The sequence below is a fragment of the Esox lucius genome, chromosome 4 (assembly GCF_011004845.1).
Source record: "Esox lucius isolate fEsoLuc1 chromosome 4, fEsoLuc1.pri, whole genome shotgun sequence".
Lineage (NCBI taxonomy): Eukaryota > Metazoa > Chordata > Actinopteri > Esociformes > Esocidae > Esox > Esox lucius.
Window position 1 is genome coordinate 20,969,213 of NC_047572.1, and position 23,847 is coordinate 20,993,059.

General features: G+C 44.9%; 1 protein-coding gene across 1 annotated transcript in view; it reads right to left on the bottom strand.

Moving 5' to 3' along the window:
- Positions 1-23,847, bottom strand: part of slit3 (slit homolog 3 (Drosophila)) — a 171,596-nt gene that overhangs the window by 23,359 nt on the left and 124,390 nt on the right. Inside the window, exons 12-23 of the mRNA XM_010899016.4 lie at positions 23,522-23,593; positions 20,488-20,631; positions 19,537-19,700; positions 16,375-16,525; positions 14,404-14,478; positions 13,384-13,527; positions 9,664-9,807; positions 6,156-6,319; positions 3,970-4,102; positions 1,227-1,295; positions 764-835; positions 510-581 (exon numbers count right to left, since the gene is read on the bottom strand). Coding sequence (XP_010897318.2) covers positions 510-581; positions 764-835; positions 1,227-1,295; positions 3,970-4,102; positions 6,156-6,319; positions 9,664-9,807; positions 13,384-13,527; positions 14,404-14,478; positions 16,375-16,525; positions 19,537-19,700; positions 20,488-20,631; positions 23,522-23,593 — 1,404 coding nt within the window. The remainder of the gene's footprint in view (positions 1-509; positions 582-763; positions 836-1,226; positions 1,296-3,969; positions 4,103-6,155; positions 6,320-9,663; positions 9,808-13,383; positions 13,528-14,403; positions 14,479-16,374; positions 16,526-19,536; positions 19,701-20,487; positions 20,632-23,521; positions 23,594-23,847) is intronic.

Here is a 23,847-nt window from a genome sequence, read left to right on the forward strand (position 1 = left end):
GACAGGTTGGTCAGTCAGTCAGACATGGGGCTACTGTGTAGACTACAGTGTAATCAGGACTGTGTTCATCTGTTAACTGGGGACTGCAGGCCCAGAGGAGGTGGAGCCTGTGTTCTATCTGCGCGTCTGTTATGTTTCAACAGTCACCTGATGGCCCCAGGTAATCAGGACTGTTTTCAGCTCTATCCGAGCAGTCCAGTGAAAGGAAGAGAAGAAGAGAGAACGTTAAGCTTCTGTTTTCTATGTTTTATTTATTCGGAGTTGTTTGGGGGCCGGAGGTGGATGGGAAGATGGATGACAAGGAGTCTGGGAGGTAGAGGGCCCATTTATCACTCAGCACACTGGGAGGGGAGGCGCACGGGAAGAGATACACGGAGAGAGAAAGGAGAGGAGACTGGCTAGAGGGGGAGAGGAAAAGAGAACTGAGGAGGGCAGTGGAAAGAAAGAGAAGAGAGAGGTTATAGAGGTAGGAGAGCGTGGGCAGAGGAGAAGGAAGAGGCAACACTTACAGTAGTCGAAGAGATTTAAGCCCATCAAATGCGTGTACTGGGATACAGCGAATCTGGTTGTAACTCAGGATCCTGTGGATATAATAAGAGAGAAGAGACACATGGAATTCAACATGATGGCAATACAACACTGAATTCACTGTGTTGTGTGTGTGTGTGTTATATGACTATAAAACTGACTGCAGCCATTGGCCACTCTGTCCAACTCAGTGTGGTTAGACGGCCGGCCATGGCGTGTTGTCATGGCAACTCACAGAGTGGCGAGCTGAGTCATGTTGCTGAAGGTCATAGAGGCCACGGTGTTGATGCTGTTGTTGCTCAGATCTCTGTGACAGAAAAAACACCACAGGACACAAAGTCACATCAGGGAGAAAACCATATCTGCCAAACCGCCACACTGGACTGCCTAGCCTTCACAAAAACACAGCTGGTCAGTCCAAAAGGCGAATAGCAGAAGAGATGGAGATGTCACATTGACAAATTCCAAACAGAGAAGAAAGAGAAAAAATTTAGATGATGGATGACGTGGACATAAAAATGCCCCAAATGTTTATTGTGGAGAAAAGAGCATAAATGAAAAAAAGGTATGAAATCATAATCAGTTTATAAAAACAGAATGTAAAATATCCCCTGGTTCAAATATCTCACTAAAATAAGAAAAGCCAATATAGTGGTGACCAAGCAGTGTCTATCTGGGAAGCAAACCAGAATACCCACACCAGAGATAGCTGTTTGAGAGTGGAGAGCTCTTTGGGGACGGATGTTAGAAGGTTTCCCTCCAAGTACCTGAAATCAGGAGGGGAAAATATTACATTCAGGATTATATAACACACACACACACACACACGTCTGCTTAGCTATTTCAAAAGGGGATACCAAAGATGTAGGTCTTTTCACTCCAGAGAATGTATTCACTGGTAACACTGTGATGGCAGAGAGTGTATTCACTGGTAACACTGTGATGGCAGAGAGTGTATTCACTGGTAACACTGTGATGGCAGAGAGTGTATTCACTGGTAACACTGTGATGGCAGAGAGTGTATTCACTGGTAACACTGTGATGGCAGAGAGTGTATTCACTGGTAACACTGTGATGGCAGAGAGTGTATTCACTGGTAACACTGTGATGGCAGAGAGTGTATTCACTGGTAACACTATGAAGGCAGAGAGTGTATTCACTGGTAACACTGTGATGGCTGAGAGTGTATTCACTGGTAACACTGTGATGGCAGAGAGTGTATTCACTGGTAACACTATGAAGGCAGAGAGTGTATTCACTGGTAACACTGTGATGGCAGAGAGTGTATTCACTGGTAACTCTGTGATGGCAGAGAGTGTATTCACTGGTAACACTGTGATGGCAGAGAGTGTATTCACTGGTAACTCTGTGATGGCAGAGAGTGTATTCACTGGTAACACTGTGTAATGCATGAATAAATAAGCAAGCATGTTCCTGTTGAGGATCTATATTTCAAGAGTGACCTGTGGCCAGAAATAGTTACATGCAATAACAGGATAAAACACAGAGAAATCCTTCTCCTAATGATAGATATTGCAGGTGTGGGAGATACAGTGGGAGCTAGAAGTCGAACAATTTACAGACTGCCATGTTCGTTTTATCAACCAGCGTAGATTTTATTACGGTTTTAAAGCCGACTAGATCCTGTAAATTCAAGATATTTTGGAGCTCATTCTGGGCGAAGGAAGCAGATTACTGGAGAGATTTTTCACCCGTTCAGTGCTAACCTGAGGCAGTGTCAATGAAATACAGTTCTGGGAGCACAGGTGATATTCATCATTGTCTGCTAGACAGTGTATCAACACAAGTAAAATGGAAACTGCATAAGTATGGTATTGTGGATTAAAACATACCAGTGGCTTCCTCTCTGTAGAGATGTGAAGTGATGTGTGGCGTTTGCTTAACATTTGACAAATGGCACAAATAGCCAACAGAAACCCTCCACGTAGAATTATTCAAGAACATCCCCAGGGTGCAGAAAAACTCCAACCAATTCATGCAGGTCAGAATTAGGCCAATTCAGTTTTTCTCTGCATGCATATAGGGACCGTCAGAGGAACGACAAACCAGGACAATTACATTACATCCTGTGTTTTCCTCATTATTTATATAGGGACAGTATGAGGAACGACAAACCAGGACAATAATATTACATCCTGTGTTTTTATCATTATTTATATAGGGACAGTTGAGCAATGACAAACCAGGATAATAACATTACATCCTGTGTTTTTCTCATTACTTATATAGGGACAGTATGAGGAATGATAAACCAGGACAATAACATTACATCCTGTGTTTTTCTCATTACTTATATAGGGACAGTATGAGGAATGACAAACCAGGACAATAACATTACATCCTGTGTTTTTCTCATTACTTAAATAGGGACAGTATGAGGAATGACAAACCAGGACAATAACATCATATCCTGTGTTTTTATCATTATTTATATAGGGACAGTATGAGGAACGACAAACCAGGACAATAACATAACATCCTGGATCTATCTTCATTGTTTAATAATGTCATCAATTGCATACAGTATTTTAATGTAATTGTTATGACTCGTTGTACATTAAATCGTCCCTATCGTTATCCATCAGCCTCATGATTGATTTTATAAGCGTCCATTAGTTTGCTTTGGCAATGCATTTGGCCCCTTTGAATTTCTGTCAAATAAGAGACACTGGAAAATATAGGGAGAAAGAGTCAGAGAAAGAATAGAGGATAACGGGGTCTGTCTAAAAGAAGAGCAGACTTGTTCAGAGGGCTTCCTCAAAGAGCTGTTAGCGCTCCGTCTTCACAATCTTTCCCTCCATCTCTCTCCTCCCTCTACCCCGTCTGTCTCTTTCCCTCTCATTCTTCTCTCTCATCTCTCTCACTTTGTCCCCCCACCCTCTCTAAGTCTTCGTCTGGGTGTGATGGCAGACTGGTGTTAATGCAGCAGTTTGTCAGTGTCCTCGTTTTCCCTCTCCATGGACCACTGGGCCGTCTGCTGATGACCAACACTCCTGCCATTATGTCTCCCTGACCGGCCTTACCCAGGCCTCCTGGCATCCCGCTCAGCCAGCAAACAGCCACTCACTCTACTCCTGACCTGAAACCATTGAGATGACACTGAAATGGTCTAGGCCATGAAAATGTTGGATTTCAGCAGAGTTAACGGTCAGTGTATGTGCGTGTGTGTGTGAGTGAGTGTGAGAGAGGCAGGTCTGTATGTATGTGTGTGTGAGAGAGACAGGTCTGTGTGTGTGTGTGTTTGCGAGAGAGAAAGACAGGTCTATGTGCGTGTTTGTATGTGTGTGTGTGTGTTTGCGTAAAAGAGAGAGAGAAACAGGTCTGTGTGTGTGTGTTTGCGAGAGAGAAAGATATGTCCGTGTGCGTGTGTGTGTGTGTCTGTGTGTGAGAGATACAGGCGTGTGTGTGTTGGGGACTCACAGCTCAGTGGTGTCTTTGGGGATGCCCTTGGGCAGAGTCCGCAGGCCCCGGTTACTGCAGCGCACCACGGTGTCCGAACACATGCATGACTCAGGGCAGCGAGACACTGGCAAACACACATTCTCCTCAACGCCTGTACACAGAGGGAGACGGAGGACGGAGAGGAAGAGGGAAGGGAGGGTGGGTGGTAGGTGAGACATGGAGGGAGAGGGAGGGAGCCTCTGGTTATTCCACTTACTCTGTTTCTTGGTACTATTTTAAAAGCTGTCCCGGTCACGTTAGCGGAGCAAAGAGGGAGGAAGGGCAACAAACTTCATGATAGACATTTCACAACCTGGCAACATTGCCAGCATTTTAATATGCCCATTTCAAAGTGGAACTCTATAAATTAAGCCCAATGCTCAGCAACATGGGGAATTTAATAATTGCAGCACCACTTCCCAAATCTCTTGGCCAGCTGCAAGGCTTGGCTAGTGGGAGGATTTCTACCATTATTATAGAAAACATTTTATCATAATAAAAGATACAGAAAAACAGGAGTTAAAGATCAGTCATATAATACCCCCCCTTCTCCCCCTCCCCCCTCCACTCCCTCCCCCCTCCCCTCCCTCCCTCTCCACTCTGAAGGCAGCTTTAATCTAAGGCCTGAGAGATGATATCTGCAAAGGCTTGAATTGCACCCCAGATGAAAAAGAAACAGGGAATTAAGCCATTAATAGAAGGTAATGAAGTCTGAGGCCAGCTCCAACAACAACACAAACACAGAGCTGTCTTGGCCTGGACTGGGGATTCTGGCTGCTGAAGCCAGAAGAGGCCTTTGGGCTAGATGAAGAGGCCTTAGGGCTGAATGAAGATGGCTTTGGGCTAGATGAAGAGGCCTTTGGGCTGGATGAAGAGGCCTTTGGGCTGGATGATGAGGCCTTTTGGCTGGATGAAGAGGCCTTTGGGCTGGATGATGAGGCCTTTGGGCTGGATGATGAGGCCTTTGGGCTGGATGATGAGGCCTTTGGGCTGGATAAAGAGGCCTTAGGGCAGATAAAGCTACTATATAGAAGGTGTGTATCAGTTTTACTATATAGAAGGTGTGTTTCAGTGTTACTATATAGAAGGTGTGTGTCAGTTTTACTATATAGAATGTGTGTATCAGTAGTTGTGCTACTGTTAGGTGTAGGGACACAGAGGACACTAAACCTTCTTTCTGCTTGCTCCTACTCAACATGTATTGGTGAGGGTTAAATGAAACATTAACTCCTGACTATGTCTTCATAGTGTCTTCCACTTTGTAGAAAGTCGGTAGCTACTGTTTGTGTAGCTCAACCTAACTGAACATACATTATCAAGAGTGAATCCTAACAGTTCCAGAAGAGCTACTTTCCCAAGCCACTTTAACAGCATATCATCAAGAGGTTCGCTATGAGAGAGGAGCCCTGGGCTCAGCCAGACAGAAGCCAAACCCAGTCTCCTTTCTGGAGTAAAAACGTCACGCCCACCGTTCAGTGGCTGGGGCCTCCATATCTCTCGCTCCCGTCTCGGCGGTGTGCCGTTGGGGGAAATGACCGCGTCCCAATAAAACCCACACTGACGTGAGATAATGCGGTCGCCCACATTTAATGTACCATTTGTCCTCAAAGTCCCTATCCGCTAAAGCTGGCCCCTTCTTAGGCAGACACTGGAGTTAATGGCTATGTGGGTGGACAGTGTGTGTCTGTGTGTCTGCGTGTGTGTGTGTGTGTGTGAGGGAGAGACAGACTCTAGGTGTAGAGTCAGGTCGTATTCTGCAGGTCAGAACCTCCGAGATGAGCGCTCTATGTGCGCAGACCCCTCATGCTGATGGTTTATGCTTAGAAAGAGGTAGAAGCAGCAGATATTGTGGCGTGTTTTATACAGCCAGTGTGATTTCATGGGTGTGTACGAACGGCTTGGAGATGGATGGAGATTGAGAAATGTAAACCGTAGCTGAGACAGCTCTAGAGTATAGGAACCTATAGGAGCCTCTTAAAGTTCAGGAACCTGCAGAAACCATGTTGTCATAAGGCCCTTCAGATACTGTCTGGGGACAGGACACAGCCATTGTTCAATAACAGTGATCGATGGTTTGATGGACGTTAGACGGACGTTAGACGGATGTTAGACGGATGCTAAAAGGATTTTAGAAGAATGTTAGACGGAGTGTCTTTTTAATGTACCATCGCAGGTGAAGTCAGGGTTGGCCACATCTTGGATAGGGATCTCCTTGAGGAAGGCAGGTTTCTGGCAGCGAGGGTTTCCACTCACAACCCTGGTCTTCTTCAGCCACAGGCCCAGCCAGGCCAGGTGACAGTCACACACATAGGGGTTGGACAGCAGGTTACTGAAAGAGGAAAGAGAGTGGGAAACATGGTAAGGGGAACGTGTCACGACACGACAGTCAGACTTCCTCGGGTTCAGGTGTGCACCTCTGACACCACAGCCTTTGACAAGAGGCTGACAAAGAGAAGCCATCGTCAAGAGCAACCAACCGCAAAAGAGAAGATTAGCGGATATAATAAACAAGATCACCATAAACACAGCAATCTACCCTAACCTGCATTTGACCTGGGAAGTGACAGGGATAAACAAAGCATAGCACAGAGCTGCCGTTAGTGGTATTTAACCTTTTAACCCTGACTGAGTCTCACTTAAGCACCTGTAGAAAGTGTACAGCAGAACGTGCCCAAGGGAATGTCTCATTCAGAACCGTTTTGGAAAAAGAGAGCAGTCGTTGACTGTACTGTGTATTGCAGTAACAGGGGCTGTACGGGGAGTGACTAGAGCCCAGACGCAGCTCACAGATCACAGGCAGACGCTGGGAACCAAAGGCTTTTCTCCTTTGAAAATGGAGGAGCAGAGGCCAGTTCTTTGCTATCACAGCCAACAGCATGTATTCATTATAGCAGGCCGACCTTAAAATATACAGACACCCCTCTCCGAACTTGGCCTCACAGCAGAGGTTAAACACCAGGCACTAAGTCTCTCTACTTTTCAACTTGTTGGATTTTCATTAATATTGCTTGTGGGTGCCTCTGTAAACAAAGTATTGTCATGTTCATGCACTTTAAGAAAAGAATATGGGGAAAATAATGACTTGTTTTTTTTTACCTTTCAGGCAGACATTATCAGAAGACGCAGAGTATAAAGTAAAAACAAGCTTCAGAAAAAATATTTTATGAGATTCAAAATAGTGCTATGAAGAAGTATATTACACCTACGCAATAGTTAATTTATATAAAATGCAACTGAACTGCAAAATCACTCCTAGATTCAATAGCTGGTGTTACTCCTTTTGGCTGAAAGAACTTATTGTACCGGTAACTGTCTATTTCAGTCTTATATTGACTTGGAGGGATTTTTGCTAACTGTTCCAACTATGTGTTGTTTGAGGGCTGTCTTGCATGTACAACTCACTTCAAGTTTTCCGTAAGCAAGTTCAGCCACTTCATAGACCTCCAGTCCTTATTTTTTAGCTATTCCGTTGTTGATTTGCGCAAATCTTTTGCAACACTGTCCTCTTGCAACAACCATTTTTGGTTGAATTGCAGCTTTTTGAAAGATGGCCTCACATCATATTCAAGTATTCTCTGTTACAATGTGTAATTCATGATTGACTCATGTTTTACTTAAATCTGTTCCCGAGTTTCATGTTTCAATGCTCATTTGAATTTGTTTGAAGTTCTTTTAATATATTTGAATTACATCCAGCTTCCTTCAGGGTTTGACCAATTCAAAATTAATTGTTTGAGCAGAATTAATAGGAAATTCATAATTGACCCCAACCTTGATCATCACATCAACCCCCCTACAGAGTAACCAGTCCTGTTGCCTTTATTAAACAGATCCCACCCGCTGGAAACACCTGCTGTTCCCAGTTCTAACTTCAGCCTGAGAGGAGAAATGAATGTGCAGAGAGAGAGATTGAAAGAGAGGCAGATGACAGAGAGAATGAGACAGAGAGATGGCAGAGAGTGAGAGAATGAGACAGAGATGGCAGAGAGAGAGAGAATGAGACAGAGAGATGGCAGAGAGAGAGAGAATGAGACAGAGAGATGGCAGAGAGAGAGAGAATGAGACAGAGAGATGGCAGAGAGAGAGAGTGATGGGAGGAGAGGAAGAAATAGAGACGACATAGATAGAACAGGAAACCGTTCTGGAACAGCCTGACTGGTTCTCTGTTGTACTTCTACGCTGGGATCACAGCTGGGCCCAGTGCTGTGTTCCCTGGCCTGCTCTACGCCGCGCTGGTTCACAACCCAGACGGTATTTTTAGGCGGGCCACGCTGGAGCGGATCCGGCTGTGTCAGCCGCAGTGTAATTAGAGAACTGGCAGACCACAGCTCCCCTTTTAGTGAGAGTCAGGGAGCACGGGAGGAGAAAAAAGGAGCGAAAGAGAGAGAGAGATGACGCAGGTACAGGAGGACAGGATATGAAAGGAGGAGGAGGAGGGAGGGAGATGAACGTGATTGCAGGTACAGGTTCCATGTGAGATGTTCATGGTGCACTTCCAGATATGCCTCTAATGTTTTATTCATCCAAAAAATTTTCATTTATTTATATGTCCTCTTCCGAGTGGACATGGGTATGGGGCATACCACTGACTCACGCTGTATTTTCAATAACAGCTTCATGTCTTTTCTTATTTCCTCAACACTGATCACGTCTGACAACTTAATCTCAGACATAACATTGCTCCATTGCTATCTACAAAATGTTTCTTCATTTCAAACCATGTTCCACTGCACTGCCAGTCAATATTTATACAGCAGCCATTTCCAGAATTCATAGGACAATTCTCATGCCGTTGCCGGTTTTGGAAAGATAAAACTATATTTTGTTCATGCTCCAGGGAGTGGGCGCAAATAGCAAAATATGTGTAGCTGGATAACAAGCGTTGAGAGACTCAAACAAAACAAGCTTGTAATTACCAAGACCATCTGTAAGCAATATTGTGAAGCCATAGAAAAAGCTGTGATTGCAGATAACACACTGTAGTAAGATGTCTGTCTGTCCAAACTGAGCTGTGACAGGAGGGAAATGTGTGATTACTCAGACAGAAGGCTGGTGGGCGGAGAGAGGAGCAGAATGAGGAGGCGGAGCAGAATGTGGAGGCGGAGCGGGAGGAGGCGGAGGGATGATGAGGTAGAGAGGGAGAAGGTAGGTGAGACCTCTACAGGGGGGGGGGACTGAACCAACACAAGATCAGGTGGTGGATAATAAGGGAATAGGAAATGAAGGACAGAGGCAGAGAGAGACAGAGAGCAGAGGAAAGAGAGCAGGTGGACTTACATGGTGGACAGGGAGACAGAGAGCAGGTGGACTTACATGGTGGACAGGGAGACAGAGAGCAGGTGGACTTACATGGTGGACAGGGAGACAGAGAGCAGGTGGACTTACATGGTGGACAGGGAGACAGAGAGCAGGTGGACTTACATGGTGGACAGGGAGACAGAGAGCAGGTGGACTTACATGGTGGACAGGGAGACAGAGAGCAGGTGGACTTACATGGTGGGCAGGGAGACAGAGAGCAGGTGGACTTACATGGTGGACAGGGAGACAGAGAGCAGGTGGACTTACATGGTGGACAGGAAGACAGAGAGCAGGTGGACTTACATGGTGGACAGGGAGACAGAGAGCAGGTGGACTTACATGGTGGACAGGGAGACAGAGAGCAGGTGGACTTACATGGTGGACAGGGAGTGCAGTGTAATAAAGGCTCCGGGGGCGATGGTGGAGATCCGGTTGTCATAGAGAGACAGTAGACGCACAGAGCTAAGGCCGGTGAAGGTAGTGTTGTCCACACAGCCTATTTGGTTACTCCTCAGCATCCTGTACCATGGGAACACAAACAGACACACACACATACAAACACAAACACACACACACACACAGAACAGAAGTTGAGATTGGAAACAAATAGGAATGCTGTGGTACTAACGACCAGTAGAAGTAAAGTGTTTTTATGCCCACATAACCAGGATAAACTCTAGGCCCCTACATTTTGCATTCTGAATGAGGGCGGCTCATTCAGAAACAGTGTTGGAGTGAACTACTGAGTGTGATGTGAGGCAGGGACACTGTAACTCTTTAGTGTAGACAGGTGTTGAACATGTCACCGGCTCTGGGGCTCTAGGGCTGTGTGGTTGGGGGCCCTGGGGGCCCTCTTGGAGGCCCCTGTTCTCAGCACATTCAGCCTGAGTCCAGGCCTGATCTGGGTCTTGTATAAACCAATGTTAGTGTGACTAGAAGTGTTTTGGCCCGGTGAGGGAGTTTGTTTTGGAGCGGGCCAAATGATGGCGGCTTTGGGGACCCATGGAATGGAGAGGGGGGTGGGGATGGAAGAGAGAACGCTAAACTGCTCTGCCAGCACTCATTAGTGGTTGGGAAGAGTGGGGGTATGGCACTGAGGGCTGGCTCTGGGGACCTGGTCAACTGCCCACATCTGCCGCCTGGCAGAGGTCCTGGGGGGGGGGGGGGCAGATGCTGCCAGGCAGCCGAGGGTTACATTACCCAGGGTTGCACAGTACCCCAACTCAGACAAAGGGGGTTCGAGAGGGATGGCCAAAAACAATCAGGGCGTCCAAAGTAAAGCCACAGGAAGAAAAAAAAGAAAGGGAGGAAATGCAAACCATAGGCCCTCTGTGATGAAAATGTAAAAGCAGCAAATGTGGCATTAAGCTTTGACAGGCAGGGATCTGAGACAGGCAAACTCAATTTGGGAGCATGCTCCTGGGATTTAAAAGCCACTAAATTCAATACTGCAAGACCATGATTCCAGACATTTTCTCCTATGCACAGCCCTCTCCGCTCCACCCCCCACAAATTGGCTTTATTAGGGCCAAAGCAGCCCCCTCAGAAAGCATTTCAGACCATCAGTTAGGCTACTGAACATGCATTATTTTCTCTCTGTTCATGTTCCAAAAAAACACTGCTGTGAGCTATGACTGTGGGTCATATCTCGGTGAGTAGAGACCTGGAATCATTATGGTTGATGTGATGTCTGCGTGCCTGTTTTTTGGGAACTTGAGTCAATTATCTTTTAAATGTCATTTCCCAGAATACACACAGTCATTAGTCTCTAGTCATGTATGTTCATGGAACAGGTACATTGCAACTATTTTTGGTTTGGGAGTGTATATGTCTGTCAATGTTTCTGTATTAAAAATATATAGATTAATGAATATATAGCCTGCTGGCATTCCAGGCTGCTTCTTCAGGACATTATAGCAGCGTCTTCAGGACTCTATAGCAGTGTCTTCAGGACTTTATAAGTGTCTTCAGGACATAATAGCAGCATCTTCAGGACATTATAGCAGTTTCTTCAGGACATTATAAATGTCTTCAGGACATTATAGCAGCATCTTCAGGACATTATAGCAGCGTCTTCAGGACATTATAAAAGCATGTCCAGGACATGGTTGCAGCGTCTTCAGGACATTATAGCCACCTCCGTGGATCGTCATGAATTGCACAGTCTGGTCAAGGACCCAATCACCTACCACACAGGAGCCAATAGAACTCACATCTGGTCCTAACAGAGCCCTGGTACTACATTGTTCTGAGCATGTTCTCTGGCTGCATGCCTTCCTGGTACGATAACAGCACCACTCATTAAAGGCCATCAGAAGGAACCATCAGGCTCCACTAATGTATACAAATGCATGCACACCCACCCACACACACACACACACAAATACAGGCAGTCTATTTTGTTGTCCTGGGAACAAAATGTCCATGGGTGCTGACATAGCTGAGGGAAGTAGGGGTGTTGTAGGGGGTGGCAGCCCCCCCCCCCCAACCCCCCTTTGTGAAATGGTAAAACCGCTTCCATTGTTTTATGACCGCCACGCAGCACCAGGTAGACCAATGGCTTATTAAGCTGTCGCTGTGTAGTCCATTTGGTTTTTTCAAAGCGATTTGGGGGTGTATTATAGTAATTGGTTTTCGCTGTGTTACAAAATGTAATATTTATGTCTTGGCTGCCCTTTAGGCTTTGCTGCGCTTGTGCTACCAAAACAGGCGTCTCAAGTCCCCGTTGATCAGACGTGTATTCCCTTAGTAGGAGTGGAGACATACTGTACAGTTAACAGCATTACAAAGCCAGCCATATTCCCTTTAAACAAAGTAGACTAACGAATGGACAAAGCCTAATTGTTTTAATGGGCAGTAATTGTAGGTTTATTAATGAGCTCAGATGTGCCACATTCTTCAGGGAGAACCCTGAGCTGCAGTGACTCCTATTGAATTATACCCTGTGCTTATTCTACTCCTCGCTTCAGGAGTTACAGTATTTTTGTTTTTATACTGTATTAAAAATAATTAACATCCTGTTGGTTGAATTCTGTATTTTGCACAATATGCAGACTATCAATGGACTACTGATTAGCAGGAACGTTTTTGCTTTGTAATCGTGTTGACCTTTGTATAGACCTTCTCCTTGTTTTATGTTAGGGTTAGGGTTAGTGAATTTTTTTATTGTTTTATTTACAAAATGTGCATTGTTTTTAGAGCCATAACAGACAGCCATGGGCTGGAAATAAAGGTTTGAATGTTGGTATGGATTTAATCAAATCCACCACATCTCCTGCTCAATAGAGTATCAGATCATTAAATATCATATTGAAAAAAGATAAACACTTCAACAAGATGATTTTGAAAAGAAAAATAGACCAAAGCTGTAAACATTGTCCTTAATATGAACTTTGTGATCACCACTGATTTTCAATATGGTTTCAAAATGAACCATCCTTATATTTGCTAAATATTGTAATTTTTTTGTTCTTCTATCAAACAGGAGAGAATAAAAAAACCATTAAATATATGGTATAGTTCCAGAGTTCACTGAAAGTAATGTGGATACTCCATCCTGGTTACTATAGTAGTATGTGGATACCCTATCCTGGTTACTATAGTAGTATGTGGATACCCTATCCTGGTTACTATAGTAGTATGTGGATACTCTATCCTGGTTACTGTAGTAGTATGTGGATACCCTATCCTGGTTACTGTAGTAGTATGTGGATACCCTATCCTGGTTACTATAGTATTATGTGGATACCCCATCCTGGTTACTATCATGGTTACCTTTAAATGTTATAATATAATTATAAAAAAAATCTATATACTGTATGAAAATGTAAAAAAATATTCCTTTACATAGCCTATCCCCAAAAAGTATTTTCATGTTTTTTTAAATTCATATGAATTAAAAATTATGTTTCATGGTCTATTCATCAATGCCCCAATGTATGATTTAATTATCTATACATCTATATTTTATTTTCTATGTCTTTTCAATGTCTATAAATGCCATGTGGAAATCATCACACACATATGTGCGACCAATGAAGAAAGACATGGCCTCTAAGCCTATGTATTCTAAGATGGCCGCTCGGCTCCACTTACAGTGTCTTGAGTCCGGTAAGACCTCTAAACATGCGTCCCTGGATGGCCTGCAGCTTGTTCCCCGTCAGTAGGAGCTCCAAGACCCCAGCGGCCCCATCAAAGGCCCCTTCGCGTATGTCCCGCAGCTTGTTGTTGCTAAGGTTACTTTAAGAGAGGGGGCGAGAAGGGGCAACATGGTAAATATTCTGCGTTATTAGGATTCTGTTACCGAGCCGTCATTATAACCACCCACACATGCACTCCTCATTAGCCTCCCACTACTGTAATGGGGGAAAATCAATCATCAGACCTAATTTGGTTAATGTCAGTCTCTCCTGCAACCTACCCTTCCCCAGTGGGCGAAACAGGTGATGTCATTTTATTCGGTTTCACTCGCTGTTTCATAGCCCAAACATTCGCGTTTTTGATTGATTACAAGCAACATGCCATATCTTTAGCATCCATAACATCCGCCTGTTTGATTGATTACAAGCAACATGCCATATCTTTAGCATCCATAACATTCGCCTGTTTGATTGATTACAAGCAACATGCCATATCTTTAGCATCCATAACATTCGCCTGTTTGATTGATTACAAGCAACATGCCATATCTTTAGCATCCATAACATTTGCGTGACGGCATGCAGACTTTGTCTATAGTCGTTTTCTGTGGGGCACATCTCTACTCTTATCTGCACTGTGAGACGTAGGAGGGGAGAAGTTTACATCTTGACCCGTTTATAACTTCTTCGATGACTCTAAATGCTAGGCTATTTCATGCTTGATGAATTACTAGTCATCGTGTTGAATTCAGCTACAGCACTTCCTGGAGTGGGCTTTACATATTGATTGACAGTTAATCCAATCTTCCACACCTCCCCCACTCTTCTCCAATTCGCCAACGGTCATTGCGTAACGTGTTGTTGCTGACATCAAGCTCTCACGAAAGAGATGTTTAAACGGCTACAAAACAGGACAACTCGGCCTGTGCGTGTCTGTGTTTTAAAGAGATTTTGAATGATGTGCAGAGAGCCATACATCTTCTTGAGGTTGGGGAGTTTCTTAAAGGACCCCACGGCTTCCAGGATGGAGATGTCGTTGTCATTCAGACGCCTGTTGCGTAGAGAGACGGAGAGAGAAAAGGGACAAATTAAGGTTCAGCCCCACAGCCACTGAATAAGAGAAGAGTTGCAAAGACAGACAAAAAAAATGAATGTTCACTTAATTCTACACTTAGACAAAGGACAGAAAAAGGTACACAAATGTTTTCATGAATATTCAAACTGCTTTCCGTCGAGGGGACAGGTTTGCGTGATAGGCTTGTCTGCCTTGTTTAAAGTGGCATTTGTTATGAGAATAAGATCACAGTGTTGGCGTGCTCGATGCTCTATGTGTGTATGTGTGTGTTTGTAAGTGTTTTTGTGTAAGTGTTGGCGTGCTCGATGCTCTATGTGTGTATGTTTGTAAGTGTTTGTGTGTAAGTGTTGGCGTGCTCAATGCTCTATGTGTGTATGTGTGTGTTTGTAAGTGTTTGTGTGTAAGTGTCGGCGTGCTCGATGCTCTATGTGTGTATGGGTATGTTTGTATGTGTTTGTGTGTAAGTGTTTATGTATAAATGTTTGTGTGTTTGACCTTGCTGCAGGGGCATAGAATGTATCCATCTATCTATGTAGCTGTAATCTGCCTGGGCTCCACTGCTCTGGCCTGGAGCGGATCTCATCTAATGAGACACTGCTCTTCAAGAATAGACAGAGCGAGGGGTTGGAGAGAATTAGGCGAAAAAGCATTCTCAGCTTTGACCTTTGCTAATTTCCCCCAACGGGCCTTGTGAAAGTTAACCAGACGTTAAAGAGCGCGTTCATAATTTTCCCTAGGAAGGGAATGTTCGCTCTAACCAAGTGACAGATCGTATGTGTTGGGGGGAGCAGGGGGGGTTCCTGATGTTGTGTGTGTCCTCTACTGGCGGGGAAGGGTAACATTTACTTTCCCTGACATCCTCCGCCATGGGACTGGGTCAGAGCGGACCTGGGCCTAATAGCCCGGGAGAGGATGGTGATATCAGTTAGCTATCGCTCATAAGAGAAAGAAAGAGGGAGAGAGAAAGTGTGAGAGAGGGATAGAGAGGGAGAGAGGGAAAGGGAGAGAGAGAAGGTGAGAGGGAAAGAGAGGGAGGGACAGAGAGAGGGCGATGTTGTGTGTGTGTGTTTGCAGTGGTGGAAAAAGTATCCAAATGTCATAGGTGAGTAACAGTACAAATACTGTCATTATTCAAGTCAAAGTCACCCAGTGACATACAACGGACACAACATTATTTAGATCATTTCACAACTTCTATAAAGCAACCAGATGGCAGCTTTCATATAGATATTGGGCACACACCAAAACACCACCATCAATTAGAAATGAAGTCCACCAGAACAGAGGCTTTAGGGATGAACAGAGCTGATGTCTTTATAAGTGTGTGAATTGGACCATTTTCCTGTCCTGCTAAGCATCGAAAATGTAACAACTACTTTTGCTGTCAGGAAAATTAAATGGGTGAAAAGAAAAACATATTTGGCAAAGTACAGATAACCGTCAAGCAATATACTAAAAATAAAAGTTCTCTGGTGGGTCTTCATCCAAACCAAACTGTTGGGGAAAACCAGAACGTTTTTGGGAGGACCCTTCAAAAAGGGTTCTTAAATTTTTTTTTAAATTAGATCCTCTAAGAACCTTGTGAAGAACCTTTTCGGTTTAAAGGGGGAGGTTTTTCAAACGGTTCTAAGGGATAGTTTTGTTTGGCGAATAGTTCCCTTGAATAACCTAGTGGGTCCCCCCCACACTGACATCTGTGCATGTCTAAGTGTGTGGACAGACTCATCCTACGGGCTTCAAAACATTAGGTCCAACTCTGGCATCAGTTCAAAGCTTCTCTTTGTGAGTACTGCATCTACGCACAACTCAGACCCTACATGACAGATGGCTGCAGAAGACATGCCAGGACGCCAGTGTACTGAGTGGTCTTACAGCTCTGTGGTGTGCTCAGGGAGGTGTGGAGGCAGCTTGGTCAGTTTGAGGTTGGAGCAGTCCACCACAGTCCCCTCACACCGACACTTCTCTGGACACACCAGGTCCTGGAAACACTCCCCTGTCAGTCTGCTCCGATAGTCCTCAGTACCTAGAGACGCGACAGGAGGGGGGACAGGAGGAGGCAAGAGGGTAGACAGAGGTGGCAGTAGAGGGGACATGAGGGGACAGAGAGGAAGGAGAGGGGACATGAGGGCTTGACCTGTTAATTTTAGGCACTTAATGTTGTATTCTGCACACCTATTGTTCAAATGCAATGCCTCTCAATTATACACTGTACAGAATGCACACACACACTCACAAACCGAAGACCAACCATTGACCTTATAAACCTCTTACAAACCCCTACAAAGTCATTTTTGAGAGAACAATTGAGAGGGAGGTCAACTGGTTTGGTAGCTAGGGGATGTTTTGACAGGGTAATGCTGGGTTGTTTTCTCACTACACCTGGGTGGTATCAGGCCTAACTGGATCTGGTTCCCATCACATAAACCCAGCCCCTGGCACTGCTGTTTATCTCACTCATCCCGGCTCCATGGCCACCAGCGGTCCAGCAGAGCTCTGATTGTGGGAGACCCAGGGCACAGGACAAGACAGCCCCAACATGTCTCCGCTCGGCTGCTGGGGAGACCCCTGGGCCGGGCCCACACTAGCTGTCCCAATCAGTTTCCTATTCCCCGTAGTAGTACACCTCACACTCAATGGGCTCTGGTCAAAAGTAGTGCACTACATAGGGAATAGGGTGTCATGTCTCCATAGGGTCCTGGTCAAAAGTAGTGCACTACATAGGGAATAGGGTGCCATGTCTCCATAGGGTCCTGGTCAAAAGTAGTGCACTACATAGGGAATAGGGTGTCATGTCTCCATAGGGTCCTGGTCAAAAGTAGTGCACTACACAGGGAATAGGGTGTCGTCTGGGATGCACCTCACTGCAGCACAGGAGCAAGGCAGCAGGGTGACAGGAAGCAGAAAGAGGAGGTGGAAGAGGAAGGGGCGCCAGGGTCTCCAACAACACCGAGGTAGAAGGGAGGACGGTGCTGTACCACTCTGCAGGACCCCTCTGTGAAGGAGCGGAAGCGGTGGCTCCTCCTTTCTCCTCTCACCACCACTGGAAACAGGGCGTGGTCCCAGAATGTGTCCCAGAATGCCATGCTGCGGGCGTGCAGGCCGGGCGGGCGGGCGGGCGGGCGCATGTGTCCAGCGATCCCTGGTGCTTGACGGAACCATGTGAGGCGAGTGTAGGCGGCGGCACATGGTTAGATCAAGCACAAGAGACAGCTGCACCAGGTAGACAGAGGTAGGCCAAGGAACAGGTAGGCAGGTAGGCAGGTAGTGGGGCAGAGTGAGGGTGAGGGCGAACAGCAACAGACAGGAACAGACAGGAGCAGCCAGGACAGGAAGCTGATTGAGGTGACTGACAACCAGTCTGGTTTCCAGGTCTTTCCTTCTCCTCCAAACACTGTCCCTCCCTCCCCCAACTATGCACAGCGGACCGGGGCCCGTAGGGAAGGGCCCGTCACCCAGGGGCCCACAGACACACCTGTGTGGTTATTATGCCTCAGAGAGAACCAAAGAAAACAGAGAAATATTGGCACATATTAGTGCACAAACTCCTGTTGAGTGCCTAAATTGAATTTGCCCTGCGTGTAATGAAGAGAACACTGGGTTCATATTAAGCATCTAATAATTAGGAAACCCCAGGGCTAATATAAAAAAATATATTCAGGAGAACCCAGGGATAATATCAAATATCTGATAAGAAGGAGAACCCAGAGATAATATCAAACATCTGATAATAACGAGAACCCAGGGATAATATCAAACATCTGATAATAACGAGAACCCAGGGATATCAAACATCTGCCAATAAGGAGAACCCAGAGATAATATCAAACATCTGATAATAAGGAGAACCCAGGGATAATATAAAAAATCTGGTAATAAGGAGAACCCAGGGATAATATCAAACATTTGATAATAAGGAGAACCCAGGGATAATATCAAACATTTGATAATAAGGAGAACCCAGGGATAATATCAAACATCTGATAATAAAAAAACGGCAGGGTTAAAATCAAACAAACTATAATTAAGAGAACCTAGTGTTAATTTCAAACAGCCTGTAATAAGGAGAACCCAGGGTTAACATGAAACAGCCTGTAATTAGGAGAACCCAGGGTTAACATGAAACAGCCTGTAATTAGGAGAACCCAGGGTAAACATGAAACAGCCTGTAATTAGGAGAACGCAGGGTTAACATGAAACAGCCTGTAATTAGGAGAACCCAGGGTTAATATCAAAGGATAGCCACAGTGGCTATACTGGGTGGCTACAGATTACCAGGGGAGTGGAGCTGCCATAACCCCCTGACCCCACCTCTACTCAGGAGGGCTGTATCAGGCCAGGTCCCACCTGACCCCACCTCCCACCTGAGAAGCAGGGTCTTGTGAGATGTGTCTTCTCTCTCTCTCTCTCTCTCTCTAACAGCAGGGTTTACTGAAGACAAATAGGTGGGGGAAGGTGAGGGAGAGGTAGAAAGAGGGATGATATAGAGACTAGGACGGAGATAGAGAAATGCCAGTACAGGTTGGCTGCAGCTGCATAGCCTTCACCACATATCAAACGTCTGATGAGTAGGGAGGAACGGTGGACGGAGGGGCTGTGGAGACGACTCAGGAGACACACAGACAGACAGAAATGGAGAATAGACAGACAGACAGACGGACAGATAGGGTGAACTGACAGACTGACACAGTGAAGAGACAGACAGACAGACAAGGAGAAGACAGACAGACATGGAGAAGAGAGAAAGACATGGTGAAGAGAGACAGACAGACATGATGAAGAGACAGACAGACATGATGAAGAGACAGACAGACATGGTGAAGAGGCAGACAGACATGATGAAGAGACATTCAGACATGGTGAAGAGACAGACAGACATGGTGAAGAGACAGACAGACGTGGCGAAGAGACAGACAGACATGATGAAGAGACAGACAGACATGGTGAAGAGACAGACAGACATGGTGAAGAGACAGACAGACATGGCGAAGAGACAGACAGACATGGCGAAGAGCCTGGGAGAGGACCAGTTCCTACCTGTGCAGCGGAACTTCTTGCCCTTCACCTGGCTGATGCGTTTGTTGGCCAAGCGGCGTGGGTGGCTGCAGCGGGCTCCACTGGTCTCAATGGGGTTGTCAAACAGATAGTCAGCCAGCCACTTCAGATGGCAGTCACACATGAAGGGGTTCTGAGCCAGGTGGCTGCAGGAGCCATGATCAGAGAGGGAGGAGGCAGGGAGGGGGGCAGGGAGGGAGGGAGGGAGGTGAAGGCATGGAGTGAGAGAAAGAGAGAGGTGAAGAAAAAGCAAGATAGAGATGAAAATAGATATATGGAAAGAAAGGGTGAGTGGAAAGAGTGAGAATAGGCAGGCAAGAGAAATATGTCACATTCTATCATGAACTGTATTTACTCCTTTATGGATGGATATGAGAAAACCTCTTTATAAGTATGAGGAATATTTATACTCTTTACATGAGAGGGAAAAAAGGCACTGACACAACAAAGCAATATATTCTAGATAAGTAACTTTGTGCACCATGCGGCTTCCCATAGCCTGAAATTATTGTCATATTAAATAGAAAAAACAAGCTCCAAAAACAGATGCCTCTGATATTATCCAATGTCGTATATCTTGATTTTCTCTTTTGAGTCCTCTGCTTACACACAGTATGAGCTGAACAGAAACCCCATGTGTGCGTGTGAATGTGTGTACTGTATGTGTGCGTGTGTGACCCTGTAGCCTTGCATAGTAAGGCAAGGATTCAGCATTAATGGCTGTGCTCCAGTCACTAATCTGCCTAAGATTGAATCATGGTCCTGCCAGTATTGCTTCTAATAGGGTCTTGATGGAGAGGTGTGTGTGGGTGTGTGTGTGTAGCTACTCACAGAATCGTGACAGAGTAGTGTGTGTGTGTGTGTGTTTATTTAACTACTCACTGGGTAGTGACAGAGCAGTGTGTGTGTGTGTGTGTGTGTGTGTCTACTCACAGAGTCTTGATGGAGCGTAGCGGTGCAAACAAGCCCTTGCTAATGGTTTGTAACTTGTTGTCGTACAGAGACAGCAGGTTGAGGCTCTGCAGGTCCTGGAAGGTGTTCACTCTCAGACAGTTGATCTTGTTAGCATTCAGTAGCCTGATGGAAACATAAAGAGAACAAGAACATGTTGCTACATCTACTGGAACAAAACCAAACAAGTTTTTTCTCTTTTTCAAATGACCCCAACACCCAAATCAATCAAATCAAATCACCCCCCGAAAGCACCTTAACAGACTGGACTATACACACCTGGACTATACACAGACTGGACTGTAGGTGGACCGGATTATAGAGAGACTGGACTAGTCAGAGACTGGACAATACACTGACAGGACTATACAGGGACTAGTCTATATAAAGACTGGAATGTAAAGAGACTGGTCTATACACAGACTGGACAATACAGAGACTGGTCTATACACATAACTGACTTTACAGAGACTGGACTATACAGAGACTGGTCTATACACAGACTGGTCTATACACGGACTGGACAATACAGAGACTGGTCTATACACAGACTGGTCAATTCACAGACCGGTCAATACACAGACAGGACTATACAGAGACTGGTCTATACACAGACTGGTCAATACACAGACTGGTCAATACACAGACAGGACTATACAGAGACTGGTCTATACACAAACTGGACTAAACAGAGACTGGTCTATACATAGACTGGTTTATGCACAGACTGGACTAAACAGAGACTTGTCAATACATAGACTGGTTTATACACATGCTGGTGTATACAGAGCCTGGACTATACAGAGACTGGTCTATACAGAGACAGGACTATTCAGAGACAGGACTATTCAGAGACAGGACTATTCAGAGACAGGACTACACACACCTTGGACAATAAATAGACAGTACCATACACAGACTGGACAATGGATATAATAAAATAATACAGATAATAAATTGTTATATAATAAATACAGTTTAAAACAGAAATATACATACAATGACTTAAATGAGAATGACAGTTCCAATATTTAAAATCCTATAGAGATGATTCCTTCCATCAGCAAACAAAGCCATCTTGTTAGATGGCTGCTTTGTTTCTGTCAGACATGTAGTTAGATGGCTGCCTTGTTTCTCTCAGCCATGTTGTTAAATGGCTGCCTTGTTTCTGTCAGCCATGTTGTTAGATGGCTGCCTTGTTTCTGTCAGCCATGTTGTTAGATGGCTATCCTGTTTCTGTCAGCCATGTTGTTAGATGGCTGCCTTGTTTCTGTCAGCCATGTTGTTTGATGGCTGCCTTGTTTCTGTCAGCCATGTTGTTAGATTGCTGCCTTGTTTCTGTCAGCCATATTGTTAGATGGCTGCCTTGTTTCTGTCAGCCATGTTGTTAGATGGCTGTCCTATTTCTGTCAGCCATGTTGTTAGATGGCTATCCTGTTTCTGTCAGCCATGTTGTTAGATTGCTGTCCTGTTTCTGTCAGCCATGTTGTTAGATGGCTGCCTTGTTTCTGTAAGACATGTTGTTAGATGGCTGCCTTTTTTGTGTAAGTGGTGTTTGCCATGTTGTTAGATGGCTGCATTGTTTTTGTAAGCCATGTTGTTAGGCGGCCTTCTGTTTCTTTGAGCTCCACCACTATAAGCACAACTTGGAAATATCGACATGACTCTCTCTCCTCATTCTGCTCTCTTTGTCTCTTTATCCTTCTCTCACTATTTTTCTATCGTTCCCTTCCCCTCTTGCTTTCAGCGTGCCAGGCAGTTGACTAACGATGAGCAGAGTTAAAGTTAGTTAAATTATTGAGAGGCTTTCTAATGAGGGTTTTTCGCATGGCAAACACATGCATCGTTAGGCCGCTCGCAGAACTAATTAGGTGGAGGGGTGTGGGGGGGGTGGAAAGTCAACTGGGGAAAAAAACAATGCAGTAAGAAAGAAAAACAATGAAGCTTTTCAGTTTGCTTTTTCTCTGGGGATTGGAATCATACACCACTTTAAATCTGTTAAAGAACAGGCCTATCCAATCCACGGCTTTAGTGTAATTACTAAAACTTTGCAGGTCATTTAAATTGTCAGACAAACAGAGTAAAGCACTGAGTCAAGCCAGGCAGTGTGCTGTACTGCTTCTGTGTGTGGTGTTTGTGTGTGAGTGTGTGTGAGTGTGTGTGAGAGTGTGTGAGTGTGTGTGAGTGTGTGTGAGTGTGTGTGTGTGTAATACGCTGATGTGCACTTTACTTGAGATGCTCTGATTTGCTGACATGCCAGGAAGATAGAGGAGAGGACAGACATTTTCTGCATTTCTACATCATTCATTCACCCACCATCCTCCAAATCATTAATGTGTGTGTGCGTGTGTGTGTGTGTGTGAGTGATTCAACCAGTACAAACAGCCAACAGAATTAAAGAGCAGCAGATTTCCTTAAATTACAACATTAAACACAGTCATTATGTTTGAGCTATGTTTCCATGTCAACATCAATATGACTAGGTGCGTGTGAGATCTGCTTTGTAATCAGGTCCAATTTAAATGCTAATGATGCTGCGTGAGACACTACATCTACGGTCAAAGTAAAAATAAAAGTGCTTTTTCTCCTCCCTCTGACTGCAACACATCAACCCAAGTGGTCCATCTCAGACTCTGGTTTTGGTGCTTGACTTGGTTTAACCAGAGGAAATGCAGAACATTAACTGTTGCTCTTCCATATTTTCTGTGCCATAACCCTCTGCCAATGTACATTACCTTCTGCAACATGCACACATACACACGCTCACACACACAGAAACACATAAACAATTCCCTTTAAAAAATTACATACACAATCACAGACAAAGTAGTAGATCATACATTAAAACTGTACAGTATTACACATTTATTCTGTGCTGTATCATACATTAGTACTGCAAAGGAATTTACATTAGTACTGTAAAGACATTTACATTTGTACTGTCCAGCATTAAATATCAACACTGTAGCGTTATATACACAAGTACTCTAGTATGTTACAGTAAATGTGTACTTACAGCAACTGGAGGGAGACAAGCCCATCAAACAGTCCCTTAGGAATCTCAGCTATCTTGTTTCCATACAGGACCCTGTTGAGACATAGATTGTACTGACACTATAGATTAACTCAATAAGGACCGTGTGTTTTTGGGTGTGTGTCATTACACGTGTGTACAATTAGGTTTGCCCTGTAACATCAATTCCTAGCTTGACACACACGCACATTGCACATAACGTCACAACATCCCTGATGTCTTCTGTGCCTGTCAGGCCTGTTCTGTACTGGCGTCAGGCCGACCCTCCAGACACACAGGAGGTGTCCCCAATGGCTGCCTACAGCCAA